The sequence below is a fragment of the Myotis nattereri genome (assembly GCF_964212035.1).
Source record: "Myotis nattereri genome assembly, chromosome: 5".
Classification (NCBI taxonomy): domain Eukaryota; kingdom Metazoa; phylum Chordata; class Mammalia; order Chiroptera; family Vespertilionidae; genus Myotis; species Myotis nattereri.
Window position 1 is genome coordinate 25,378,173 of NC_138080.1, and position 27,857 is coordinate 25,406,029.

At 58.9% G+C, this 27,857-nt stretch overlaps 2 protein-coding genes across 2 annotated transcripts in view; one reads left to right on the top strand and one right to left on the bottom strand.

Annotated features, from left to right (window-relative positions):
* DOCK6 (dedicator of cytokinesis 6) overlaps window positions 1-26,869 on the top strand; it is a gene marked incomplete at its 5' end in the record, with an annotated part of 44,644 nt that extends 17,775 nt beyond the window's left edge. Inside the window, 36 exon segments of the mRNA XM_081091964.1 lie at window positions 2,992-3,109; window positions 3,180-3,250; window positions 3,456-3,594; window positions 3,680-3,781; window positions 4,466-4,552; window positions 5,262-5,493; window positions 5,753-5,914; window positions 6,566-6,729; window positions 7,692-7,796; window positions 9,781-9,873; window positions 10,133-10,228; window positions 10,936-11,076; window positions 13,468-13,581; window positions 13,668-13,838; window positions 14,245-14,384; window positions 14,471-14,640; window positions 16,404-16,564; window positions 16,715-16,897; window positions 17,440-17,566; window positions 17,884-17,968; window positions 18,111-18,207; window positions 18,341-18,475; window positions 18,793-18,945; window positions 19,083-19,241; window positions 19,373-19,473; window positions 20,499-20,691; window positions 20,783-20,926; window positions 22,959-23,090; window positions 23,177-23,191; window positions 24,391-24,522; window positions 24,620-24,709; window positions 25,026-25,262; window positions 25,574-25,717; window positions 25,800-25,906; window positions 26,076-26,237; window positions 26,650-26,869. Of these exon segments, the coding sequence (XP_080948090.1) occupies window positions 2,992-3,109; window positions 3,180-3,250; window positions 3,456-3,594; window positions 3,680-3,781; window positions 4,466-4,552; window positions 5,262-5,493; window positions 5,753-5,914; window positions 6,566-6,729; window positions 7,692-7,796; window positions 9,781-9,873; window positions 10,133-10,228; window positions 10,936-11,076; window positions 13,468-13,581; window positions 13,668-13,838; window positions 14,245-14,384; window positions 14,471-14,640; window positions 16,404-16,564; window positions 16,715-16,897; window positions 17,440-17,566; window positions 17,884-17,968; window positions 18,111-18,207; window positions 18,341-18,475; window positions 18,793-18,945; window positions 19,083-19,241; window positions 19,373-19,473; window positions 20,499-20,691; window positions 20,783-20,926; window positions 22,959-23,090; window positions 23,177-23,191; window positions 24,391-24,522; window positions 24,620-24,709; window positions 25,026-25,262; window positions 25,574-25,717; window positions 25,800-25,906; window positions 26,076-26,237; window positions 26,650-26,692 (4,705 nt within the window). The 3' untranslated portion in view covers window positions 26,693-26,869.
* On the bottom strand, window positions 59-1,759 carry ANGPTL8 (angiopoietin like 8). Its single transcript, XM_081091965.1, has 4 exons — window positions 1,411-1,759; window positions 1,066-1,227; window positions 428-537; window positions 59-337 (listed from the first exon to the last, which is right to left on the bottom strand). Exons 1-4 carry the CDS (start codon window positions 1,699-1,701, stop codon window positions 310-312), a joined length of 591 nt encoding a protein of 196 aa, XP_080948091.1. The 5' UTR covers window positions 1,702-1,759; the 3' UTR covers window positions 59-309.
* Window positions 26,870-27,857: the final 988 nt, after the last annotated feature.

Here is a 27,857-nt window from a genome sequence, read left to right on the forward strand (position 1 = left end):
TTCAGGCATCATGCAAAGTGAGGTCCCCTTTGTCCCAGACACACACAGACACCAGGGTGAGATGCCACTGTTGCTTTAATGGGTATGTAGGCATGAAGGCACACATGTCTTTCCTTCACTTCTCCTCCGTGGGGCCGTGTCTTCTGCCTTCGTCCCCACCTGCTTCTGTCTCTGATCCAGGGCCGGAAGCGGGGCCCGACAGCCTGGCTGACCCCAGCAGACAGGCAGCTCCTCCCTGTGCAGGGGCCGCATGGGGCGTGGCAGCGTCCCTAGGTGTACATGGCTGGTCCTCAGTACCGCCAGGCAGGCTCAGGCTGGGAGCGCGGCTGTGTGGAGTCTGGAAGGGAGATGAGGCTCAGCCAAGGCGGGGGGTGGGGGGCATACCCCCAACCCAGTTGCCCTACATGCCAACCCCCACCAGGCTCACCTTTCCTGGATCTGTCGCAGCCGGTGCTGCTGTGCCACCATCTCCCGCCTCTGTCGCTGCACGTGGCCGGTGAGGGCCCACAGGATGTGGCTCTGCTTGTCAGCACGGGCCTGTGGGGTCAAGACAGAAACCTCAGCTGGGGCTGCCTCCCCTCCCACCCCTTGATCCTACCCAGCCCCCTCTCCTCAGTGCATTTATGTGACCCAGCACGTCACTGCCGCTCTCCGGCCTCGGCTTCCCTAGCTGTAAAATGGGGAAGCAATGGGACTCACTTGGCAGCATTATGAGCATGATATGGATTATTAAAGGACACACAACAGTGCTGGGTACTTCCTGAACATGCAAGAAATGTTGCCAGTTTCTCTGAAAGTATGCGTTCATTGAGTACCTAGCCTCTTCCTGGCCCCACGCTGAGTATCTTATCTGCACTGAGTCCCTGACTCCACTCTGAGACATCAATTGTTGACTGTATTGCAAGTGGAGAAACTGAGACAGGGAAAGGGACATGGGTTGCGCCCAGGGTCCCACCCGGTGCTGGGAAGCTGACCCGGGTGAGGGGGATCTCTGGGACTTGCTCTAAAAGCAGCTTCTGACGGGGAATCAGGGTCTCACCTCCCCCAGGACTGGGAGCCCCTTACCTTCAAAGCCTCGAATTCTTGATGGGCCGGGCCCAGCCAGGCCCCTCTCAGCCGGACTTCCAGCTGCCGCATGTTCTCCCGCAGCACCCGCTGCCCCTGGGCCGCCTTCCCCAGCGCCCGGGCCGTGGCCTCTGCCTGCAGCTGCAGCGCATCCTCTTCCCCCTGCAGAGGCAGCAGGATGACCGCCTTGTCTGTGTTTGCCTGGGTCATGCCTGGTTTTAACACTGAAATTGCCATATTCCAGGAACCCCCCTCTTCCCGGGCAAACCCAGGCAGTTGGTCACCCTACACATAACTCCAGGGCAGATCCTCCCCCGCCCCAGGGAGTCAGAAAGCAGTGCTCACCTGCATCTCCCGCAAGCTGGCGCGTAGCTCCTGGGCCGCATCCCTGCCCTGGCTGACTTCCTGCCCCAGGAGCCCCAGGGCACGGCCGTAGAGGCCGATGCTGTGCCGGGCCTCCGTCAGCCGTGCATCTGTGGTCTTGTACACGCCGTTGAGGGCCTGGCCCAGCTGCAGGGCCCCGTGGAAGAGCAGGGTCAGCTCCTCGTGCTGTGCCGGCTCCATGCTGCCCACGGGGGCCGCAGAGGCCGGCCAGACCGTCGTTAGCAGGGAGCACAGCAGACACAGAGCGAGCATGGCCGTGGCTGAGTGGCTGGAGGTGCGGTCACGGCGCCACTGCTGCCTTTTATGCCTCAGCGCCCCTTCAACCCCCGGTCAATCGTTAACCAGCCAGTCGGGTGTCTGTGTTGTGCAAGGGCCTGGCAGCGGTACAATGGTTGCATCAGGCGAATGTCCAGCGGGGCCATGCTGGAGTCACGCAGGCTGGGGCTGAGGGCCAGGTGTGGGCTGGGGGCACTGGGGGAGGACAGGCCCAGGTGCTGGGGGACCAAGGAGCTCTGAGCTCTGGTTTCCCCACCTGCAGATGGGCACGGCCGTCACGGTAATAACAGTGAGGTAATAATAATATGAGTTTCCCCAGTTTGCTCAGAGCTGTGCCCCTGATGACGGTAACTGAGCGCGTGCCTTCCCGCAAGGCCCCGAGGCCGGCGTCTTTGTCGGCCTGGTTGAGAACCGGGGGAGTGGGTGCAGGTGGCAGAGACTGTGCCAAGGCCACACGGTCCGACTTCGAGACCCACACATGCCCCGGATCCATGCGAGCTGCCAATCTTCCCTCCGGGTAACGACGGGCAAGCGCCTCGCTCGCCTTGCCTGTGAAAGGGGGTGACATGAGTCTTGCCTCACAAGCTGCTTGTGAAAAGTAAATGAGCTGTTTCACGGTGCGTGCTTAACCGGAGCCTGGCACTCGGGTGCCCCCTCGGTGGTTGGTGCAATCATGGTCCTGACGGTTACCGTCCTTGGTATTGTTACAGCGGCTCAGCTGGGAGGGCCAATGCCCCCATTGCACAGGCAGGGAAACTGAAGCCCAGAGGAAGGTCGGGGCTCGCACAGTCCCCCCCGGGGAGAGGGGCAGACCTCTGACCCCAGCCGAGCCCCGACGCTGGCCCGGGCTCAGTTTCCCCACCTGAGAGACAAGCGATGTAACGAGGGGCCTCTCCTGGGGGGAGGGGGGAAGGCCCCTGAGCGGGTGAGGGGCAGGTCGGCCCGGGCAGGGCTTATCCTGACCGTGGGCCACCTTGGAACTCAGCCCTGAGCTCCCACGTGGCCCCCTGCCTTTGCCTCATTAGTGTCCCCAGAGGCCTCGGTGCTTCCACCGTCTGCCAGTTTCCCTGTCTACGCTCTGAGGCTGCCCACCTGTCTCCAGCTCCCTGCCAGTCACATTTCCGAACTGTGCCCCTAATTGCCCCTCACCCAGCCCTCAGTGCCTCGGCCGTGTGGCCGTTGTCCTGTGTCCCAGGCCAGGCTTGTTCCGGGACCCCAGCCTCCTCTGTCCCTTTGACACCCCCTCCCCTGCCCCTGTCCCTGCAGGAACCTGCTCTACGTGTACCCGCACAGCCTCAACTTCAGCAGCCGCCAGGGCTCCGTGCGCAACCTCACCGTGCGAGTGCAGTACATGGCGGGCGAGGACCCCAGCCAGGCCCTGCCGGTCAGTGGCTGGGCCCGGGAGAGGCGGGCGAGGTGTCCCTGGCCGGCCCCTCATGGCCCTGCTCCCCCAGGTCATCTTTGGCAAGTCCAGCTGCAGCGAATTCACCCGGGAGGCCTTCACGCCGGTGGTCTACCACAACAAGTAGGTGGGGTGGGGGGCCAGGGCACTGGTGGGGGGACAGCAGCAGGAAGAGGGAGGGAGGGGCAGGTTCCAGAAGTGCTAGTGGGGGACCCCGAGGCAGAGAGCAGAGACAGTGGGGTCTGCAGCTCTGGGGGAACACGTGATGAGGGAGGTGGGGCAGATCAGGGGGGTCCCTGTCCCCTGAATGCCAGCCCGGCCCTGCCAGGTCCCCTGAGTTCTACGAGGAGTTCAAGCTGCATCTTCCAGCCTGTGTGACCGAGAACCACCACCTGCTCTTCACCTTCTACCACGTCAGCTGCCAGCCCCGGCCTGGCACAGCCCTGGAGACTCCCGTGGGCTTCACGGTGAGGCCCCCCGCCAGCCAGCCCCCCCCTCCCCAGCACGCCTGGCCCCTGCCCGGCCCTCTCCTGACCCCCAGCCTCTTCCTAGTGGATCCCACTGCTGCAGCATGGCCGCCTGAGGACCGGCCCCTTCTGCCTCCCCGTGTCCGTGGACCAGCCCCCGCCCAGCTACTCCGTGCTCACACCTGACGTAAGTGCTCTGGCCCCGTGCCTCCCACCGCCCTGGTCCCTGAGGCTCCCTGGGCTCCTGCCTCGTGGTCCCCCGGGAATGCACTGCCCACCTTCCCTACTTTCCTGGTGGTTCCCCGTTCGTGCCCTGCCTTCCTTGCCGTCAGCACCTCTGGGAGCCGTGTTGTCCTCTGTCGGAGCCAGATGCAGCTTGAACTCCTGCCTCCTCACTCCTGCTCTTGCCTCTGTGTGTCCAATGGCCCCTGTGTCCCTCCCTGTCCCCTCCTACCCCTGCCTCCTAGTGCCCCTGCCTCTGCACTCACCGTCCCCCCCTAGCAGCCCTGCCCACCTTCCTGATCACTGTCCCCCAGGAGTACTTCAGGGCCAATCATCCCCACCCCCTCTCGCATACCCTCACGCTGTTCACTCATGCCCCTGGGGCCTCCATCTTGCATGACCCTATTTTCTGATTCATTCCCTTCCTTCCATTGATGTTCCTCTTGGGTCTCCAGTGGAACCCCACAGTGCTCCCTCCTGACGGCCCTCACCCCCATCTCTGGGCTGGGCTGGGGGCAGGGTGCCCAGCTGCTCCCCCAGGCAGGGCCGTGCTGAGGCTGTGGTGTTGCAATCGTTGAAATGACTGGAGCTGGTGGCCTGACCAGTGGGGGAGGGCCAGTCCGTGCCCACAGGTGTGTTCCTCCCACAGGTGGCGCTGCCGGGCATGCGCTGGGTGGACGGCCACAAGGGCGTGTTCAGCGTGGAGCTCCTGGCTGTGTCCTCCGTGCACCCCCAGGTAGGTGTTAGGACAGGAACCCAGGCGTTGGGCAACAGTTCCCACTGACCGGGGAGAGGCCTGGCCTTGGGCCATGGACAGACTTCACTCAGCTGGACCTGTCTCCCAGGAGGCTGCTGACTCAGGCAGGGAGCCGTGCCAGTGGCTACCCCGGCCGGGGCGTTGGCCCTTTGCACGGCCTCTCCTCCCCCATTTGTCCCTGCTATTTCGGTGGTTCCTTCCCCCTCGCCTCCCTCCCTTCCTCTAACCCAGTGGTCCTCAACCTTCCTGATGCCGAGACCCTTTAATACAGTTCCTCATGTTGTGGGGACCCCCAACCATAAAATTATTTTCGTTGCTACTTCATAACTGTCATTTTGCTACTGTTATGAATCGTCATGTAAATATCTGATACGCAGGCTGTATTTTCATTGTTACAAATTGAACATAATTAAAGCATAGTGATTCATCACAAAAACAATACGTAATTATATACCTGTTTTCCGATGGTCTTAGGCGACCCCTGTGAAAGGGTCGTTCGACCCCCGAAGGGGTCGCGACCCACAGGTTGAGAACCGCTGCTCTCGTGTCTCATCCCTGTCCTTATTTATTATCAATTCATTGATCCCCAGCCTCAGTGTCTCTGCCCATTCAGCCCCCAACTCAATCCCCTGGGGCTTCCTGGACCAGGGCCCTGGCCCCGCCCCACTCACCCCAACCCCTCACCCAGGACCCGTACCTGGACAAGTTCTTCACCCTGGTGCACGTCCTGGAGGAGGGCGCCTTCCCGTTCCGGCTCAAGGACGGCGTGCTGAGCGAGGGCACCGTGGAGCAGGAGCTGCGGGCCAGCCTGGCGGCCCTCCGCCTCGCAAGCCCCGAGTTCCTCGTGGCCTTCTCTCACCACGTGCTGGACAAGCTCGTACGCCTGGTCGTGCGGCCCCCAATCATCGGCGGCCAGATCGGTGAGCGGGCACGGCCTCGGCCCTCCGTTTCCCCACCTGGAAAACGGCCCCTCAGTCCCCTGGTCCCGGGCGACTTCCTCTAGCCCATTTATCTCTCTGGCCTCCGTTTACCCATCTGGAAAGTGGCCTCAGCCCACTGAGCTGAGAGCTGGTCTTCTGTGACCCTTCGATGGCCACATGACCCCTTGAACCCTAAAGTCTCTCTCAGGGAGGTAGGAGGCCCTGGGCCCTGGAATGTGACCTCTGCTCTGCCCGGCAGTGAACCTGGGCCGTGGAGCTTTTGAAGCAATGGCCCATGTAGTCAGCCTCATCCATCGGAGTCTAGAGGCTGCCCAGGACGCCCGTGGCCACTGCCTGCTGCTGGCGGCCTATGTCTACTATGCCTTCCGACTGCCTGGCACGGAGCCCGGCCTCCTGGGCGGTGAGTATTGGTGGGAGAATCTGGAGGACAGGCAATGTCTGGGAGGAGAGCATCCTAGACAAAGGGAACGGCATGTACACAGGTTCTGAGGCCACACAGGCCTCGGCGGGTCTGGACAACTTGCAAGTTTTGCTCCCCCCCCCCCCCGCCCCCCGCCCCGGGGTCTGGTACCTGCTGCTTGCTGGCAGGTGACTCAGCCGATCAGCCAGCAGGGACTCAAGCAGGGTCCTCCTACAAGCTCTGTAACTTGGGCAAGTGACTTCACCTCGCTGAGCCTGTTTTCCCGTTTGTAAAACATCAATCATGTGCCCCGGTTCCTGGGGGTGCTGGTAATAGGAGATGACGTAGTAACCCATGCAGAATGCTTGGTACAGTGGGTACTCAATCAAGTCGGATGTTCTTCTCATTTGCTCAATAACGAATAAGAGCCACTACCTTCTCTGGGCGCTTACCACGTGCCCGGCGCTGCGCTGGGTGTTTTTAGTCTCCCCCAAAATGGTTAGGAGGCGGCAGCCGTTCTCACGCCCATTTTACAGGCAAGGCACCTCGAGGCTCATAAAAAGAAAATGACTTCACCAAAGGCAGCCCGTTGGGAAGGGGCTGGTCATCAGGGTGGTAGGCAGGTGGTGACCGTGTTCCCTCCCTGCTCAGGGGCCCCTCCGGTGGCAGTGCAGCCTGCCACGCTGGCCCGTGGCCCCGGCCGCCCTGCCAGCCTCTACCTGGCTCGCTCTAAGAGCATCAGCAGCAGCAACCCTGACCTGGCCGTGGCCCCGGGCTCCGTGGACGACGAGGTCTCCCGCATCTTGGCCAGCAAGGTAGGGCGAGGGGGACCCTGGAGCCTCCGGCCTCAGTGCCGTGGTTGCCAGGTGGGTGGGTGGGGGAAGGACCTCAGTGTTGGTGGAGGACAGGAGACAGCAGACAGGGCCATGGACACAGGCTGGACCCTGGGCCGCAGGGGGGCTGTGGCTGTCACAGGGTGGGAGCTAGGACTTGGTTTACACTGGCTCTGTACTCTGGGGCTGACCTAAGGATGGGTGGCTGGGGGTTGGCCTGGCGGTGAAAACATATGTCCCACACACATACATAGATGCATATATATGCGTGCCCTTCATCTGTAACACACGGGGTACGCATGCATGTGTGTGGGTGCATATACGTGTGTGCCTTATGTGCGGACATACTGAGAGACACATATACATGTGTGCCCTATGCATGTAAATATACAGGTCACGAATATGTTTGCCCCATAGGTGTACACGCATGGAGCACAGGTATGTGTGTGCCCCATGTGTGTATGTTCACAAATGCATATCCATGTGTGCCCCACGTGTGTTAATACAGGTATAGATACGTGTGTGTCTCACGCACGTGTGAACACAGGTTCAGATACTCATGCACCCCATGCCATACATGCACACCAGTTTTCCAGGGTTGCATGTGGATGCCTACATGGGCACACATATATATGGTTCACACTTGTTGTTGTTTTTAAAGATTTTTAATTCATTTTTAGAGAAAGAGGATGGGAGAGGGAGAGAGAGAGAAACATCAATGTGAGAGCAAAACATCAATCAGCTGCCTACTTCACACCCCGCCCTGGGGATTGAGCTCGCAACCCGGTCATGTGCCCTGACTGTTAATCAAACCAGCAACCTTACGGTGAACAGGACGATGCCCAACCAACGGAGCCACACCGGCCGGGGCACACCCTTGGTTTTTTATGCTGGTTTCTTTGTCGCCTGCCCATGGATTCTACCACTTACCCGTGTATCTCCAGGGTATCGACCGCTCACACTCCTGGGTGAATTCTGCCTATGCTCCAGGAGGCAGCAAGGCTGTGCTGCGCCGGGCGCCCCCTTATTGTGGGGCCGACCCCAGACAGGTGCCCTCCCTCCCTGCCCCTGCACGCGTGTGACCCCACCTCAGCATGAGCTCCTCCTAAGCCCTGGCTGCGGCTGACTAACCTAGGGGGACTGCCTGAAGGAGGAGGCGGCCCCTTCTGCTTTGTTTGGATCTGTGGAGTCGGTGTGGTAGGCATCACAGGGTCATCGTAAACTGCTGCCACGTGGACCACAGCCTCAGGCGGAGACAGAAGGAAGGGGTGGGTGGTGTGTACGTGGCATGTAAATGATATGCAAATCCAACCACTGTAACCTCACTGCCCCGCATGGCCTATTTCTATCCCTTTAATCCACTCTGTTCAGGAGGCTCTCAACTGTTCCTGTGACGTAGCAACCTGAATGGTCCCAAGGGGACAAAACTGAACGTAGGGCTCCCCCGTCCTGTCTCAGACAAAGGGGAGCCCTGTGGGCGGCTCCCTTTCTCCTACCCTCTCCCAGGTACCTCGTATGCAGGGGGGCTTTGCTTTCAGACAGACTTGGGTTTGAATCCTGGCTCTGCTGTGGGCTCGCCCTGCACCCCAGGCTCTGAATTTTCAGATGTGATTAAGATTCTAAGGAAAGTGCTCAGCACAGCAGTCTTGAGCCCAGGAGAGAGTTAGGGCGTTGCAGGTGGGATGTTGTCAGTGACACAGATCCTCGGCCCAGCCGCACCCCTGAGCCGCCAGCTACTTGGGGAGCTAGGCACCACGCAAACAAGCGCACCAGCGTGTGCGTGCACAGTGTGCAATGCCCAGAGGAGACAAACAAAGGGGACCACCAGCCTCCCTCTGGGTGGTCTGCGGCTTCTCTCCAGAGAGAGAACATGTTTTGCCGGACCTGAAGGGTAAGATGGAGCCAGGAAGCCAGAGGGGCTGGTTTCCCTGCCCATGTGGCCCTGTTCCCGCTCTGTGCCGTCACTCAGGCGACCTGCACTGCATGGTGGTCCAGGCGACTGTTAGTAGCACAGGCAGCACAGGGACTTCTGGACAGACTTCCCAGATTGCTGGGAATCTGGGTTCATGGGTCCTGCCAGCCCCCCTGCATTTTTAACAGGACTCCCCCCACTGCCCTCCGATCTCTGAGGTGCCAGCTGGGCCTTGAAGATCACATAGGATGTGATGAGATGGCAAGAGGGTGGGCATTCCAGGTAGGAGGTGGCACCGAGGCTGGCCTTTGTAGTGGTTGCTGAGAAGCCAGGGTATGTGGCTGGGATTGTAGGAGTTGGGGGGACCTCCACTGCCAAGGCAGGGGTCCCAGGGCTGGGCTGCCTCCATCATTGGACCTGTTCTCCCTGCCAGCCGCCTCACCTCCTGACCAACAAAGGAGGAGGGGAGAGTGGAGCTTGAGTCCCCATACCCATTTCACAGATGGGGACAACTGATGCCTAGTAAGGCCCCGAGGAAGGCTGGAGTGGGGCCAGGCCTGGAACCCAGGACTCTCAGCTGCTCCTCCTGCTTCTCATCACCATCTACCTCCTCTGTCCTAGAATTCCTCCTCTTTCTCCTCTTCCTTCCTCTCTAACCTTTTCTGTCTATGCTCTCCCTCCTCCACATCTGTGCCCTCCCTCTTCTTTCTCTGTCTACCCCTGAACTCACTGACTCTCTCATACTCTCCACCCTCGTCCAGACTCACTCTCACCTCCTCTGACCACACTCACTCTTCACCATCTACAGTGATTTTACCTTCTCCACCGACACTCTCCCCATCCATTCTCTCACCTGTGTCTCTGCCGGGTCCTGCTCCATCCGTGCTCACCTCTGTACCCCCTGCCTACGGGCTCTCCGGCCCACATCCGAACCTGTTCTGGTCACCCTGCTTTCCACCTCCTCGCTGTGTCTTCCTTATTCTCATCTCCGTCGCACTCTTTCCTTCTCCATCCACACCCGCACTGCCTGTCCACACGGACACAGCTTTCCTGTCCACACCATCTGCCCACACTGACCCCTCCCCTTGCCATCCCACCCTCTTCACTCCATCCCATCCTAGGCCATCGACCGCAGCTCCACCCGAACCTCTTCCTACCTCGAGAGCTCCTCCTCCGCCCCACCAGCCACCCAGCCGAGGCCCACTGTGCCAAAGGTAGTGGGAAGCAGGGGTGGGTGGCGCAGTTTTGGCCTGGGCCCGGCAAAGGGGTCCAGAGCTCCTAGCCCCTGAGCCCAGCAGGGTCTGGAGAGCCCCGGGCAAGGGCACGTCGGACTCCTGCCCCCTCTCTCTTGCATGGCCTCCTGCTGCTCTAACCCCAAGCCCTCCAGCTTCATCCTCCCCCTTCATGCTCTCCAGAGGGGGTTGGGGCGGGCCCCTCTGCTCTCTGTGACCCTGCCCCTGCCCCTGCCTCCAGCTGCTACACGAGGAGCTGGCTCTGCAGTGGGTGGTGAGTGGCAGTGCCGTGCGTGAGGCCGTCCTGCAGCACGCCTGGTTCTTCTTCCAGCTCATGGTGAGACACCTCCTCCAGCCCAAGAGCAAGAGGCCCCAGGGGAGACTCTCTCTGGGGAGGGAAGCCCCCTGAGATTTTGCCTGAGACCCCTGAGAAATGGCTTCAAGACCCCCCATATAGGGACAGAGATAAGAGACTCCTAAAGGGATCGTTCCCCGGAAAGAGGCCCCGTAAAACTCCCTCCTAGAGAGAAGGCCCTTCCCCACCTTCCCTGTGGGCCTGTCAGCAGAGGTCCCTAACCAGTGAGGAGACACCCCCACCCCAAGAGATACCCCCAGACAGAGAAGGAAACCCCTGTGGAACTCAAGAGGTGCCTGAGAGACCCCTCCTGACTCCAAGCCCCACCCCCAATCAGGGGGGCTTCAGAGTCCCACTCAGGGCTCCCTCAAACCCACCCCTCAAGCCCTGTGCTCCCCCAGACCTTACCCCAGGAGACCTGCTCAGCCCCTCCCACGGGCTCAGCCTCAGACCCCCTTGGGCTCTGCCCATGGCCTTCTCGAGTCCTCCTCATGGCCTCTTAGGCCGTGCCCTCAGCTCAGAGCTATGACGGGGCTCAAGCCCCACCCAGGACCCCTTACGCCCACCCTTACCTCCCCTCCCTTGCTGCTAAAATACCATTTGCAGCCCCTCAAGCCCCATCCCCACTTGGCGAGCCCCTTCTGCCCACGGCCCCTCAAGCTCTCACCCGGCCCCCACCCGGCCCCCAGGTGAAAAGCATGGCCCTGCACCTGATTCTGAGCCAACGGCTGGACTCGCCCCGTAAGCTTCGCTTCCCCGTGCGTTTCCTGGATGACATCGCGGCTCTGGTGGGCTCCGTGGGCCTGGAGGTCATCACCCGGGCCCACAAGGTAAAGGTGAAGGGGCCTCGGTGGGGGAGGGGCTCGGGGCACCAGTCCTGCCCAGCTTCCCGGCTGCAAGGCCACCAGTCCCATTTGCTGAATGGGTCTGTTCATTCACTGTCATTTCTTTTCTTTTTTTTTAATGTATTTTTATTAATTTCAGAGAGGAAGGGACAGAGAGAGAGAGAGAGAGAGAGAGAGAGTCATTGGTCAGCTGCCTCCTGCACGCCCCCTACTGGGGATCGAGCCCGCAACCCAAGCATGTGCCCTTGACTGGAATCGAACCCGGGACCCTTCAGTCTGCAGGCTGACGCTCTATCCACGGAGCCAAACCAGCCAGGGCCAATGTCATTTCTTAAGTACCTACTGTGTGCACATCCCTCTGCTGGGCACTAGAGACACAGCAGTGAACAAAACAGATGCCAGTCCTTGCCCTCATGGCGCTATGAGGGAGTTGAAGGAGTGAGGGGGCAATCTATTTGACGTCTGGGGGAAGAGCGTTTCAAGCAGGGGGAATAGCAAGTGAAAATCCCTGAGGTAGGACGGTGCCTGGGCTGTTGGAGGAGCAGTGAAGTGGTGGGTGTGGCTGGAACAGAGGGAGCAGATCAGGAACAGGAGTTGGAGAAGGCAGAGAAGTGAGGGATCCATGAGCCCTTACCACAGTGTCTGTATACAGTAAGTGCTCAATCGTGGGCATTAGTGTTCTGAGTCCTTGACACCTGTCCAGGCCCTGGGTCCCTAATTCCCATGCCCTCAGGAGCTAGGTGGGTAATACTAATGATAGTGATCTTGAGCCTTTATTGAGCACTTACTGTGTACCTAACACTTGAGATGAAGCACATGATTAAATTCTCCCAACAGCCCCATAAAGTTTGTATTATTATCTCCATTTTACTGATGGAGAAATGGGCAGAGAATGACTAACCACCTGCCACCACCCACCCGAGAAGGGCAGAATTGGGGATTTGATCCCAAGCCACCAGGTCCAGAGGCCACACCCTTATCATCAGCTTCAGTTGGGCAAGCGGGGCTGATGAAGGAGCAGCGGGCGTGTGCCCAGTCGCTGTGGCCAGAATGTCTCATTTGAAAAGTGAAATGGGGCTTCTGGATTTGATGGGAACTTTCCAGATTTTTGAAACACCAGCCTGGCCCGAGCCAGCCCTTGTGCAATCCCTTGCGACCTCTGGGCTGGTCTCGAAGGTCTCGACCTTGTTCCGCTGGAGCCTCCCCTGAGCACTGACATTCCCAGGGGCTGACCCAGATGGTGAGGAAACCGCCCTGGGAAAGGGTTGCAGGGCAGAGCAATGCCCCTGAGAAGGGCCGTCGGCACGGCTGCTAGTGGGGCATCGGTGACGGCCATGGTGGTCTCACGCATGGAGCTCGGGGAACAAGGCAGACCCCGCCCCTGCCCCGCGGCGGGCTCAGAGCTCCAGCAGGTTTTGTGTTGTGTTTCTTTGGGTTGCAGGGAACTAAGAGCCACAGAGGCTGACTTGTGAGGCCGGAGTGGCTGGTGAGAGCCCGAGGCAAGACAAGCAGCTGCTGGGCCTGGAAGCCATAGCGATCCCCTTGCTGTTCCTCCCACTTGCCGGGCACATCCTGCCCCAGGGCCTGGGCCTCGGTCTTAGCTCTGCCTGGAACGCCTTTTCCTCCTCCTTCGGGCTTCTCTCAGAACAGCACCCCGTCCCATTTGATCTGAGATCCTTTGGTTTATTGTGGTTCCCCCTCGGGAAGCTGGGCGCTGTACAAGCAGTCCCTGCTCATTATATCCGTTAGGGCAGAGGTTAATTGGCTCAAACATAATCACAAGTGGTTTAAAAGGGCCCCGAGTTTATTTCTGAGCATAAGTGGGCCGTGGGGGCTCTCTAGTGTGGGCCTGGCCGTCAGGATTCACCATGGCGCCCCCACGTCAGGCACCTGGCGGGCTGTGGGAGCAGGAAGACCTGGCCACAGTCCTTCCCCTCATCCCATTGGCCAGAATGTGACCCGATCACATGGTTATTCTCAGCTGCAAGGAAGGCGGGGAAATCCAGTCTTGACCGCCCTCTGAACCCCTACCCTGAGGGCTGGGAAGGAGGATCCAGGGGGAAGTCAGCAGCCAGTTTCCGCCATCCACGTTGTGTTATTTAAATCTGGGGAGAGAGGAAAGAAAATCTGTCCTAAACAGTGCCCTGAGGGGTGTGGACCTGTACGTGTGGGGACGGGAGGGCTGGTCCGAGGGCGGAGGAAAGCTGGAGTGGGGGGGGGGGGGACGGGGAGGGGCGGGGTGTGTGTTAAGAAGACGCACGGCTCTGGGACAGTGATGTGGCTCCCGAGTCGCTGGTGGCCTTGGTGGGAGCCGGGCCCTGGGTGGGACTGCAGCGTGCTGGGTGTGAGCGTGGCCGACGGGCCCTGTGTCCCCAGGACGTGGAGCAGGCCGAGCGCCTCAACATCAGCCTGGCCTTCTTCCTCAGCGACCTGCTGTCCCTGGCGGACCGTGGCTTCGTGTTCAGCCTGGTCCGGGCCCACTACAAGCAGGTGGGAGAGGCGCGCCCGCCCGCGGGCGGCACGGGGGGCGGGGGGCAGAGAGACTGTAGCGTTGCCCACCGGCCCCTCTCCGGCAGGTGGCCACGCGGCTGCAGTCGGCCCCCAGCCCGGTGGCGCTGCTGACCCTGCGCATGGACTTCACCCGCATCCTGTGCAGCCACGAGCACTATGTGGTCCTCAACCTGCCCTGCTGCCCGCTGTCGCCCCCGGCCTCCCCCTCCCCCTCCGTGTCCTCCACCACCTCGCAGGTGGGCCCGCCTCCCTTCTGGCGCCTCCTTTGACCTATGACCTCTCACCTTCAACCTATCTTCTGGGGCTCCCCTCGTCTTTGTCCTTTTCAGGGTGGGCCACTGTCCGGGGGGACCATCCCCTTACCTCTGACCCTTTGCCTCTGACCCCTCATGCCCGGCACGTTCCTCGGGACCAGGTTCTAATGTCTCCCCCCTGAGTCTTAACTCGCAGACCTGCCTTCCATCTGCTGTTTCTCGGACCTCTGACTTTTGACCCCATTCCGTCCACCTCACAGGTTCACCTCATTCTCTTACCTCTGATCTGAACCGTGCTCCCTGTCCCCTCCAGATAATTCCAGTCTCTCACCTCTTAACCTTAACTTCAGATGAGTTCATCCTAGCCCCTCCCCTGCGCCCCCTGCAGAGCTCCACCTTCTCCAGCCAAGCCCCCGACCCCAAGGTGGTCAGCATGTTTGAGCTGAGTGGGCCGTTCCGACAGCAGCACTTCCTGGCTGGGCTCCTGCTGACGGAACTGGCGCTGGCCCTGGAGCCTGAGGCCGAGGGGTGAGCACAGGCCCTGTTTGGCTGCAGCGGGTGGGAAGGTCCAGGCACTACGTCTACTCTCTCCTGAGCGCCTCACTACTCCACAGGGCATCCCAGCTGCACAAGAAGGTCATCAGTGCCGTCCACAGCCTGCTCTGTGGCCATGATGTTGACCCCCGTTATGCCGAGGCCACAGTAAAGGCCCGGGTGGCCGAGCTGTACCTACCGCTGCTGTCGATCGTCCGGGACACGCTGCCACGGCTGCATGATTTCGCTGGTCAGTGGGCCAGGCCGCCGGAGTCACACAATCCAGGGGCTCGATTGACACATAAGGCTCAGGTTGGGGAAGGTGGGAGAGCACAGTTAGGAGTAAAAACATGGCGTTAGGGTCCATAGATTGGGTCCAAGTGCTGGTGCAGGGCCCTGGCAAGCTATTAACCTCTGAGCCTCAGGCTTCTCACCTGTAAAATGGGGACAGTGGTGACACTAACTACTTCCTGTAGTTATGTAAACATTTGCAGAGCTTTAGCACTGGGACATTGTCAGCCCACAATAGATGGGAAATATGATTATAACATTTATTAGGTTCTGAGAAGAGAGGATGTGAGGAGGGAAGGTGGGAAACATTGGGGCCCGAGGCAGTTGCAGCCCTGCATTCAGTCATTCGCTCATAGCACATTCACTGGCACTACTTAGGGACATGTACACCGTGGTGGGAAGCACAGACTTGGGATTTGTGGATTGGTCCCCTCCAGCATTGGGAGGAAATTCTTAGTCTTTATTTCTGACTTTTTTATCTGCCTTTTTTTCTTCTTTCTTTCTGGGACCTAAATTACACGTAAGTTGGACCTTCTGATCATGTCACACATGCCTGCTCTGTCCTGTTCTGTTCCACATTCTTTTTTCTCTCTGTGCTTCACTTGGGGAATTTTCTGTTCACCTGTCTTTGAGTTCACTACTTCTGTCTTCTGCTGCGTCCAGACTTCTGTTAGCCCCAACTGTTGAGTTCTGAATTTCAGGTGTTATATTTTTCAGTAGGAAGATGTCTGTTTTATTTTATTTTTGTAGACTTCAATTCTCTGTTGAAATTCTCCATGTTCTTACCCACTTTAGTCCATCTTTTCCACTACTTTTTATTTTAAGAACTGCGTTTGCTTTTGGTCATCGACCTGCCTCCTTCTGCTGTCTCTTCTCTCTTATCGACCCGTTCCCTGCCTTTTCACATACCTTGTAGCTTTTTATCGAACATTGTATATAAAAGAACCACCAGGACGGGAGCAATGCCATTTTTCCCTAGTGAGGCTTCCTCTTCGCCTCTCTTAGCAGATGAGTTAAGGAGTCGATCACCTCAATCCAGCTGGGCTGGATCGATAGTGAGGCTCAGTTGACCTTTTGTTTCAAGAATCTCTAGGGTGAGACCTGTCTGTTGGCTGCTCCTCTCTCTGGTGAGACTTTTTGGGGGAAAGGGAGAGGGGATTTTTAGAACCAGACCATTTAGATTAAAATCAGCTTTACTATGTACCAACCTACTGCGTGACCCCAGGCAAGTAACTTCACCTCTACAGAGAGGTTAACCTCAGTTCCCTCATCTACAAAGTCGGAATGATGAAAGTCCTTCTCTCATAGGTGTGTGTTTTTTTAAGATCCGTAGTTAATGTTGTTTAAGTTAGACTAGCACCTGGCACATAGGAGATGCTGTGTCAGTGCCAATTGCTGCTATAACAATAGCTGCAGCCTCTGTTGTTGTTGTCATCACCACCATCATCTTTACAGTTACCGCTCCTGCGGGCCAGGCCGTGTCCTGAGTGTTGAGCATATAGCAGTGGCCAGAGTAGATATAGTCCCTGCCTCTGTGGACACAATGAATGTACCTGCTTACAAGTACAATAAGTGAGCTCTGGGAGTAGATAGCTGGAGACTGGTCTGGGGGTGGTATCAAGGAGGGCTTCCATGAGGAGGTGACCTGTGAGCTGAAATTTGAGGCAGAGGGACAGCACTTACCAGGACTCCTTTTTCTCTCCCCCCTGCTCCCACCCCCAGAGGGCCCGGGTCAACGGTCGAGGCTGGCTTCCATGCTCGATTCAGACACAGAAGGGGAAGGGGACTTTGGAGGCACCATCAACCCCTCAGTGGCCATGGCCATTGCTGGTGGGCCCCTGGCCCCTGGCTCCCGGGCCAGCATCTCCCAGGGCTCAGCGACTGTGAGTATGGGGCCGGTCTCTAGAGACACTATCTCACCTGGTAATAGAAGTTATGTAACGAGATTCAAATCAGCCAGTTCTCATCTTATTTGGAGAAAATGAACATCAACTCTGTCCCTTCTGAGCCCCCCGTCCCCTCTCTGGCCCCAGGGCTCTCGCTCCGGCTGTCCTCTCTCTGCCGAGTCCAGCCGGACCCTGCTGGTGTGTGTGCTGTGGGTGCTGAAGAATGCAGAGCCAGCCCTCCTGCAGCACTGGACTGCCGACCTGTCCCTGCCTCAGCTGGGTCGTCTCTTGGACCTGCTGTACCTCTGCCTGGCTGCCTTCGAGTACAAGGTTTGGGGCGCGGGCAGGGGATTGGAGGGTAGGAGGCAGGCCGAGTATGCATACAGAGCTCTCGGTGCTGTGGTCTGGGCACGAAGGGGTGGACTGTTTCTGTGCTGAGCCCAAGGAAAAAGGGAGGATTGTTCTTGTAAATAGAATTTGGAAGGTGCTGAGAGTTGCCAGTAAAGCAGAGAGCTGTGGCCCTAACCGGTTTGGCTCAGTGGATAGAGCGTCGGCCTGCGGACTGAAGGGTCCCAGGTTCAATTCCGATCAAGGGCATGTACCTTGGTTGCGGGCACATCCCCAGTAGGGGGTGTGCAGGAGGCAGCTGATCGATGTTTCTCTCTCATCAATGTTCCTAACTCTCTATCCCTCTCCCTTCCTCTCTGTAAAAAATCAATAAAATGTATTTTTAAAAAGAAGAAGAAGAAGAGAGCTGTGTCTTTAAGCACAGGGTCCCCGAGGTCGGAAAGGGCCCGGAGAAGCGGGACCGGGTTAGCCCAGGTCCCATGGGAAAGGGCGGTCAGCCTGGGACCCGTTCTCTGACCTCCCAGGGGAGAAAGGCCTTTGAGCGCATCAACAGCCTCACATTCAAGAAGTCCCTGGACATGAAGGCGCGCCTGGAGGAAGCCATCCTGGGCGCCGTTGGAGCGCGGCAAGAGATGGTGCGACGGAGCCGGGGTGAGGGAGAGTCCCCACGCCCGTCCCCACCCGCTGCTCTCACCCTGTGTCCGAGGGGCCCCACGTGGGCCCGTCCCTGCCTCTCTGTCCGACTCACTTTCCCCAGAAATCCATGCATCATCCCCATGCCCATGGGTATCCGTGTCCCCATCTGTTCTCACAAGTCATTCAGGCCTAACCGCGTCCACGCGGCCAGCGCCCGCACCACCCCGTGTCCTCACAGGTTAGCCCACCTGGGTATCTTGGCGCCTGTGTGTTTCTCAGTCATGTGTGTCCTTATATTTTTGCACGTCTGAACATGTGCCGGCCCATCTCAGAGAGGAGCCCGTTTGGGAACCAGGAGAACGTCCGCTGGCGGAAGAGCGTCACACACTGGAAGCAAACCGCGGACCGCGTGGACAAGTAGGTGTTGGCCAGAAGTAGACCAGTTTCCAGAGAACTGGCACCGCAGGCGCCTGGGGGCGGGGCGGGGGGTGGGGGGAGCTGAGCCGCAGGGCAGGGTCTGGCTTCCAGAGGCTCCCCAGCCCCCTCCTCTCTCCTTCAGGACCAAGGATGAAATGGAGCAGGAGGCCTTGGTGGAAGGGAACCTGGCCACCGAGGTGAGCCTGGTAGTTCTGGACACGCTGGAGATCATCGTGCAGGTAAGGTTGGACCCAGCATCCTCCTGACCTCTGACCCGCCCCAATGCCTTGTGACCTCGGACTCCAGAGCCCCTCTCCGTTCCTGATTCCACAACCAAGCCAGTCCCTAACCGCTGGGTTTCTGACCCCGCAGACGGTGATCCTGTCCGAGGCCCGGGAGAGTGTCCTGGGTGCGGTGCTGAAGGTGGTGCTGTATAGCCTGGGTAGCTCCCAGAGTGCCCTCTTCCTGCAGCATGGCCTGGCCACTCAGCGGTCCCTGGTGTCCAAGGTGAGCACCACTCGCAGCTGCGGCTCTTAGCGTCACGTGACCGCCAGTCGCTGAGCACCTAGTGTGTTTTCAGCAGCTCCATGAGGCAGACATCCTCAGCCACAGTTGACAGAGCAGAGAACTGAGGAGGGGGGTGGCAAAGGCACTCACCCAGTGTCACACCGCAAGGACCTAGCCCGGGTTTGACTCCCAAGCCTGCTGTGCATGGCCAAGAAGGCAGAGCACAGACAGGCGCCCCCGCCCCAGTCCCCACCGGGGACCTTCTGATCGGGCATGGGGAGGGGCTGACCAGTGTCCGTCTTGGCCCTGGGGGGCAGTTCCCAGAGCTGCTGTTCGAGGAGGACACGGAGCTGTGCGCCGACCTCTGCCTGCGGCTCCTGCGACACTGCGGCAGCCGCATCAGCACCATCCGCACTCACGCCAGCGCCTCCCTCTACCTCCTCATGCGCCAGAATTTCGAGATTGGCAACGTAAGTGGGGGCGGCCGCCCAGGGGTGGGGGTGATAGACGGAGGGTGGGCAGGGAGGGGGTGAAGTGAGCCTGTCGAGCAGGCGCCGGTGGGAGGGTCCGAGGCCCCCAGGTGAGCTCTCCCCCTCGGCCCCCACAGAACTTTGCCCGTGTGAAGATGCAAGTGACCATGTCACTGTCGTCCCTGGTGGGGACAACGCAGAACTTCAGCGAGGAGCACCTGCGACGGTCGCTCAAGACCATCCTCACCTACGCCGAGGAGGACGTGGGGCTGCGAGACAGCACTTTTGCCGAGCAGGTGACCCCGCCAGGCCCCCGCCCTGTCCACAACTACCAGGCTCACCTCGGTTGCCAGGGTCTTTGCCTTGGAGTCCTGACCCCACCGCCTTGGCCCTGTCACTTCCCAATGAGGCGCACTTCCCACTCCAGGTCCAGGACCTGATGTTCAACCTGCACATGATCCTGACGGACACGGTGAAGATGAAGGAGCATCAGGAGGACCCCGAGATGCTCATTGACCTCATGTACAGGTGAGGAGAGCTCGGGGGACCTTCAGCCCTTCACCCTCAGGCAGATGAGTAGATTCATGAGAAAGCGAGGGGGGAGCAGGTGAACATGCAGGTGACAAGAGGGACAAGTAAGGAGGGACGGGGGAGAGCCAGGAGAGCGGGCAGATGGGGAAAATCAGGTGAGCAAGGGGTCAGGTAAGCAGACAGGTGAGGCTACAAGTCAGGTGAGGGCTCATAAATGAACCGATGAGGAGGGGGCCCGATGGACCTACAGAACAAGGACAAGAGGAGACAGGAGGGAGAAACAGGTGAAGTGCAAGCAGCAGGTGGAGGGGTGGCAGATCAGGGGAGCAAGTAAATCTGGAGGAGAGGTAAGGGGTATTTAGTAAGAAATTGGGGAGTGGGAGGCAGAGAGGCAGGTGATGCAGGTAAGGAAGTTAGGGGCCATGAGGAGGGACGGCCTGGGAAGCTAGATGACATGGTGCATGCGCGAGGGGATCAGTGAGAGGGGTGTGGCAGAGTAGACGGATGAGCAGAAGGACAAGTGAGAGAAGGACACTTGGGGGTTTGGTGAAAGGATGGACAGTGACGACTGGATAAGGGAGGTGAATAGAGGAAGAGGGGAGATGATGGGCAGGCAAATGGGAAGACAGGTGAGAGGTTGGACAGGCAAGGAGATAGGCGAGGGACTGGACAGGTGAGACAGAAGGGGGATGGACAGGTGGGTTAAGGGATCAGGGGATGATTAGGTGAAAGGATGGAAGGTAGGACAGGTAAGGAAACAGGTAAGAAGATAGACTGGTGAAGCGGGGACAGGAGAATGGATGGACAGGTGAGACGGGTGAGGGGATGGATAGGTGAGGAGACAGGTGAAGGGAGGAAATAGGTGACTGGATGGACAGGTGAATGGAGTACACGTGAGGAGATTGGCTGGTCAGTGGGGCAGATGGGTGGGGTAACAAGTGAAGGAGTGGGCAGGTGAGAGGCAGGCGGGCGGGCAGGGTGAGTCCCCATCCTCCTCACATCCCCCCTCACCTGGGCACCAGGATTGCCCGGGGCTACCAGGGCTCCCCGGACCTGCGGCTGACGTGGCTGCAGAACATGGCGGGGAAGCACGCAGAGCTGGGCAACCATGCGGAGGCCGCACAGTGCATGGTGCACGCGGCCGCGCTGGTGGCGGAGTACCTGGCCCTGCTGGAGGACAGCCGCTACCTGCCCGTGGGCTGCGTTTCCTTCCAAGTGAGTGGTCGGAGGGGGAGGGGTGGGGGGCAAGGGTGGGGGTGGCACCTGTGCGGCGGGGACCAGGCCCTGACACCACTTGCCACCCCAGAACATCTCGTCCAACGTGCTGGAGGAGTCTGCCATCTCCGACGACATCCTGTCACCTGACGAGGAGGGCTTCTGCTCCGGGAAGCACTTCACGGAGCTGGGGCTGGTGGGGCTGCTGGAGCAGGCGGCCGCCTACTTCACCATGGTGAGGCTGGGGCTGCCGCAGGGCTCTGGGCTCGGGGCTCGCGCTGGGTGGCATCATAGATGTGCTGATGGCCCTATACTTGCTCCCAGTTACTTGAGGGGAAGCTGGGGGATTTGCAGAGGAGAATGGGGACCCTCAAAGGCCCCCATGACCTGCCTTTCTCTCTGTTAAACCCATGACATGCAGGCTGGATAGCGTAAGCCTTTAACACATTTAGCTAGTATTAAAACCTTTTTTATTATAGAACATTTCGGTGCTCGCTTCGGCAGCATATATACTAAAATTGGAACGATACAGAGAAGATTAGTATGTCCGTCCCCCACCAAGAAAGAAAGGAAAACTTCAAGCACACATAAAGAAGAAAGTTGTACCCCCACCAACCCCACACCCAGCACTCAAATTCATCAACCACCGTATTTACCATCTTGTTTCATCTCCTCTTTACCTCCAGCTTTTTTGGGTTTTCTTCTTTGTTGTTGTTTTTTTCTTGTGGGTGTGTTTTGTTTTTTTTAACGTTGTCGAAACAGGCCACCAAAAATTAGGTTGCCTCCAAAAAAAAATGGGAGAGAGAGAGAGGATCTTTTTTTGAGTTTTTGTGGGGCTTTTTGACATCTGAAAAAAACAAGATCCCAGTTTTCACAAATTGATGAAACAAAACGTGATCATTCGGGTTTATAAACCTTTGCTACTCAGTGTGGTCAGAGGACCAGCAGTGCGGCCATCGCCCAGGGCTTGCTAGAACACAGTCCTGGGCCACCCAACTCTCTGAGCCCTGCACTGTAACAAGGTCTCAGATTCCTGTGTACTTTAGAGTCAGAGAAATTCCGGCTTAAAACCAATCTGATATCACAGCGTCACACCCACGAGTACATGTGTGCAACTCCCACTGAGAAAGTCCCTTTTACACAACTTTTATCCCGCATGACGAAGTTAACAGGAATTCTTTTTTATTTTTTAATCCTCACCCGGAGGATATGTTTCTTATTGATTGTAGACAGGAAGGGAGGGGAGGGGAGAGAGAGAGAGAGAGAGAGAGAGAGAGAGAGAGACATCGATGTGAAAGAGAAACATTCATGGGTTGCCTCCTGTACGCACTCCTAGCAGGGACCCATCCCGCAACCTGAGTATGTGCCCTGATCAGGAATCGAACCCACAACCTTTTGGTGTAACCAACTGAGTCACCCAGCCAGGACATGCATTCCTTGATAAGTTGGTGCCTGGGCATTTATTTTTTATTGTTGTAAAGGAGTTTCTCCTCCAACTTGCTTGCTTGTGCGAAAGCAATTGGTTTTTCTGCATTTCACTTGTTGGAGATGGGAACTGTTCCAAAGGTTTTCTCGCCTGCCCGGGGCTGCTTGCTTGACCTGTTCCTCAGTTCCTGCGCTTCTGGGAACTGATAGTTACATCTGGGGCCCCACTCAGTTTCAGGGTCAGGTTGCCCAGCGAGATTTCTTCCCTGTGGGGCCAGCCCTCCTAGTGATGTTGTTGTCATTATTGTCACTTCGCTGGAGTCTCACAAAGGCCTCATGAGGGGAAGAAGCCAGAAGGTAGACATAGACCTTCTGATAGCCAACATCCAGGGCACCTGCTGTATGCCAGGCTTGATGCTGGCACCAGCTAGGGATAAGGGGCACCCATGAGTGGTCACTACCATGTGCCAGGAGGCAGTAGGCTGGTGTTCCAGTCCTGACCTTGGGGAGCGTCTCTGAGGTTCAGTGTCCCTTCTGAGGAATTGGGGGGGGGGGGCGGGGAGGAATTCCCCCTCCCACCAATGAAGGAACATGGGTAAAGTGTAGATGTACACAGTGCCTTGTCCATAGTAATCATGGTGGAGACCACAGCGGGGTATGTAGGGTCCAAGTGGAAAGGCTGATGCCCCATCGGGTGGGGGTGGTCAGGGTAGGCTTCCTGGAGGAGGTGGTGGAGGGTGGGGCCTTGGAAGGTGGGTCAGAGGACAGAAGGGAGGGCTGTTCCAGGCAGGAGAGGACCAGGGAGGGTGCTGGGAATCCTGACCTGCTCCACCCCACCCCAGGGTGGGCTCTATGAGGCGGTGAACGAGGTGTACAAGAACTTGATCCCCATACTGGAAGCCCACCGTGACTACAAGAAGCTGGCTGCTGTGCACGGCAAACTGCAGGAGGCCTTCACCAAGATTATGCACCAGGTTGGCCCATGGTGCCCTCCCAGACCCTGCCCTTGGCCCCACCCCACCTTCCCAGGCTAAACTCTTGACTCTTCTCTTCCCCACAGAGCTCTGGCTGGGAGGTAAGTGGGCCTGGTGGCCATCTGCCTCGGGGGCCCCCAAGAGGCTAGCAGCAGTGGTCATGGACAGCCACCAGGGGGCGCCGGAGGAGCATGGCTGCCGGGCACAGGCGTGGGGACTCAGTGGGCAATGACATACCCCACTGCTTTCCCCCAGATGCCCCCTCCCTTCCCCAAATCTCCAGGGCAGCCTGTGACTCACCCAGCTGGGAGCTCTCCGGAGACACCCCTCCCTTGGGCAGGGCCTGCTCCGTCATGGCCTGCGAGGGGGCTCTGACTCTTTCTTTTTCTCTTTGTCTCTTTGTGTCTCTTCTCTCTTTCCCTCCATTTCTCCCTGTCTCTCTCCCTGTCTTGATCGCTCCCTCTGTTTCTCTTGGTCTGTCTCTCCCTATCTCCCTACCTCCCCCAGGATCTCTGCTCCTCATTGCCATTTAATGCTCCCCCTCTCCCGCCTTTCCCCCACTTGGGTCTATTTTTAGGCATCTCCTAGTTTGGGGAGAATTTTCTGGCCAAAGATGGCAAGAACCCAGAGCCGAGGCAGGAGGGCTGGGTGGGGGCCGGGTGGGGGAGGCAGGTCCCCTCCCTCCCTGGGTCTCTGGTCTCATGGGGCAGCATAACAAGGACCCTGGGAGTTTGGTGGCTCTGACCTCTGACCTCCCCCATGATTTTGTCTCTCTGTCCCCTACTCCCCACCTCCCTCTCCTGATGCCTACCCCCACCCCTCCTGGATCTGCTTTGGTGAGTGAACATGGAGCCACCCCTTCCTTTCTGGTGGGGGCGGGGAGGCGGGGGAGGAGGGAGAGGATGCCCTGGAACAAAAGAGGCAGAGTCTCTGTCCCAAGCATTTATTGAGCACCTGCTGCATACCCAGCCCAGTAGGCATTGAGGATACAGCTGTGAGCAATATAGCCCCAGTTCTTACTTCATATAAGGGATAAATGAGGAGGCAGATTTGGGGGAGGCAGGAGACAGAAGCTAGGGAGAAAGAGCAAGGGTGTGGGCAGTCGGTGGTCGTTTGAGTCCATGCCCAATATTCAAGGGGTCCCCCTGCCTCTGCTATGATATTCTTGGAATCCTCACATGCTACCCAAAGTGCTCTGGGTCTCCGGCCCATGTCCACCTCTTCCACATGTGAGGCCCGCACTTCTGGAGCAGGGGGACCTCCCGCGGGGCCTCCTGGGCAACACTCCCCCTTCCCGCAGCCCCAGCGCGTTTTTGGAACATACTTCCGCGTGGGTTTCTACGGTGCCCGCTTTGGTGATCTGGACGAGCAGGAGTTTGTGTACAAGGAGCCATCCATCACGAAGCTGGCCGAGATCTCACATCGGCTGGAGGCACGTCCCGGTGGTGGTGGGTGGATGGGGCACAAGGCTGCCCTGGGGTGGGGTGGGGGCTGCAGCTGTGCAGCCTGAGTCAGCCCCGTGTCCCCAGGAGTTCTACACGGAGAGGTTTGGAGAAGATGTGGTCGAGATTGTCAAAGATTCGAACCCTGTCGACAAGACCAAGCTTGACTCCCAGAAGGTGAGGGTTCCTGACCATGCCTCTGGGGTCCCCAAAATCTTATAGTCAGGGTGATTCTCAGCACTGTTTCCTGGAAACCCTCAAATCCTTTTCCACTGAGAAAGTCCAAAGCTTACGTCCTCCAGGGACCCCCAAATCCTTAACCTCAGGTAATTCCCAAACATAAGGAGACCTGGGACTCCCAGATGTAAAACCCCTGGACCCATGGAGGCCCAAATCCCCTTTCTCCAGGGACAGAGCCCTGCTGGGAGGCTGGCAAGCCCCAGGGGGGTATGGGGTGGCTGTGGGAACCTCACACCGGAGCCCCGTGCCCCAGGCCTACATCCAGATCACATACGTGGAACCGCACTTCGACACCTATGAGCTCAAGGACCGGGTGACCTACTTTGACCGCAACTACGGCCTGCGCACCTTCCTGTTCTGCACGCCCTTCACGCCTGACGGGCGTGCTCACGGGGAGCTGCATGAGCAACACAAGCGTAAGACACTGCTGAGCACGGACCATGCCTTCCCCTACATCAAGACACGTATCCGCGTGTGCCACCGGGAGGAGGTAGGTGGGGTTCCCAAACCCGGGTTGGGGGAGGTGAGGAGACTCCCAACGCCAACCTTCAGGCCCCAATCTGTAGCCTCAAATCTCTACCTCCAGACCCAGCTGATCCAAGGCTGCACCACAACCAGACCAAAGCCCCAGAGCTAGACAGAGGCAGCTGAGCCAGGCCCTGGCAGAGCCAGGCAGGCAGGCGCCCTCACACACTGTTCATTACACAGCCACTCAGGCCCCTCCCACCGCAGCTGCCCTGGGCTGGCCTGGGTAGGATATGGTCAGGCCCCAGTCAGGGCATGCTGCCCCTAACCCTGCAGACGGTGTTGACGCCGGTGGAGGTGGCCATCGAGGACATGCAGAAGAAGACACGGGAGCTGGCCTTTGCCACCGAACAGGACCCGCCCGATGCCAAGATGCTACAGATGGTGCTACAGGGCTCTGTGGGACCCACTGTGAACCAGGCATGGCCGGTGGGGTGTGCAGGCTGCCCGAGGCGCCCAAGGGTCCATGCAGACACCCTCACAAGGCCTTCTTACCCCACAGGGTCCCTTGGAGGTGGCCCAGGTGTTTTTGGCAGAGATCCCAGAAGACCCCAAACTCTTCAGGCATCACAACAAGCTACGGCTCTGTTTCAAGGACTTCTGCAAGAAGTAGGCCTGACCTCACCCATTAGAGCCCCTTCAACCTTCATCATGGCTCTCTGCCTACTTTACCCCCCAGTTCTAGCTCCTGACTCACCTCATGGACTCCTCCTCCACCTCTGGTCTTGCTTTCTCTCCTGAGTGCCAGTACCTGAGCACCCTGCCATCTGGCCCTCAGGTGCGAGGATGCGCTGAGAAAGAACAAGGCCCTGATTGGGCCAGACCAGAAGGAGTACCACCGCGAGCTGGAGCGCAACTACGCCCGCCTAAGGGAGGCTCTGCAGCCCCTGCTCACCCAGCGCCTGCCCCAGCTGCTGGCGCCAACCACCGCCAGCCTCAGGTGCCTGACCCAGGCCCCCCACCCTAGAGAGGGCAAGCGGAGGCAGGCACAGGACGGGGATTGTCGTGCACATCAGCATATGCATTCGGCTTTGCACACAAGGATGTGACTACCTGGGCATGTGCACAAATGCACACTCTGGGCAATCATTTCAGATCCTAGTGCATTAGGTCCCAGACACGCAACTTCATCTTTCTGAGCCTCAGTTTCTACATCCGTAAAATGGGCGCAATACGATTCTGGTAGTGGGTTCCGGGAGAGAATCTATGAACCCACAGCCAGATCAGAACGGATGTGAAAGGAGCAGGGAAGACTCTAAATGAAGCTTTGGCGGAGGAGAAGGGAGAGGGCTGGGAGCACTATGGAGTTGGGGGCCCTGTGTCCATGTTGACCCACCTCATTCCTCCCCCAGGAACTCCTTGAACAGAGCAAGTTTCCGGAAGGCTGACCTCTGAGCTCACAGAGCCTGAAACCACACCCAGAGGAACCAGCATCCTGGCCTCAGCTCTGTGCCTTTCTGGGGTTCTGCCCCACTTGGGGTGACCACGTTGCATGTGGTGCTGGGCCCTCTGTTCCTGTTTGTGCACTGATACTTCTTACCTTTTTTTAATTTAAAAATTTTTTTATGAGCAGCCTGTGTGGTGTGGTCCCTGGGGGCTGGGTCATGGGTGCTCCGCGTATCCACACTCTGATCTTCGACAGCCAGAGACTCTGTTGGGTGCCAGGGACACAGCAGTGACCACAGTTGCAAATGCCTGCCCTTGTGGGGCTTGCCGTTCTGATGGGGAGGCAACACACAAATGAAAACGTGGCATGTACATGGGAATAATAGTAACGTTTATTTTTTTTTCTCAAAAGGAACATTTATTAAACCCTTGCTGATTGCCCAGTCCTGTACTAAAAGGCTCCCAGAAAGACACTGCTCCATTTATGGGTCTTTAGGTCCAAAAAACTCCAAGAGGCCCCTGCCTCATGGTTATTGAATCTTCTCAGCACCACTATCAGGCACACTCTTAACCCCATCTTAGAGATGGGGAAACTGAGGCACCGGGCACTTAAAGGCCTGGTGGGGTTGGGACTGGAGCCCAGGTCTGGAGGGCCAGAGAGCCCAGGCCTTAGTCACGGCTCGTGCAGCCTCGAACTGACCCGGCTCCCTGTCCGCCCCGCGGCGGTCACGCCACCGTGGACCAGGCCTGCGCTGCGCCGCTTCCAGCCTCCGGCCCGCGGGGGCAGGGGCGATCGCCCGCCGCCGCGCCCGCCCTCTGTGCCCGGGCCAGTCCCGCCCCCCGCGCGGCCCAGCTGCAGCCGGCGGGGCGGGACAGCGGCGGGGCCCGGGACGCGGGGAGGAGAGGCGCGGGGACGAGGACTGGCACCCCCATGCGCGCGCACACACCTGCCGTCCAGGTGAGCTCGCGTCCTCAGGCCCCATCGCCCCACCGCCGCCCGGCCCACGGGCGGCCGGGGGCGGGGCACTGGAGGGGGCGGGGCCTGGACCGGGGGCGGGGCACTGGAGGGGGCGGGGTCTGGACCGGGGGCGGGGCCAAGCCGAGGCCCGGAGGCCGGGCGGCGGCGCGCGGAGGACGCACGGGCAGCGGGACGCGGGGGACGGCGGCGGCCAGA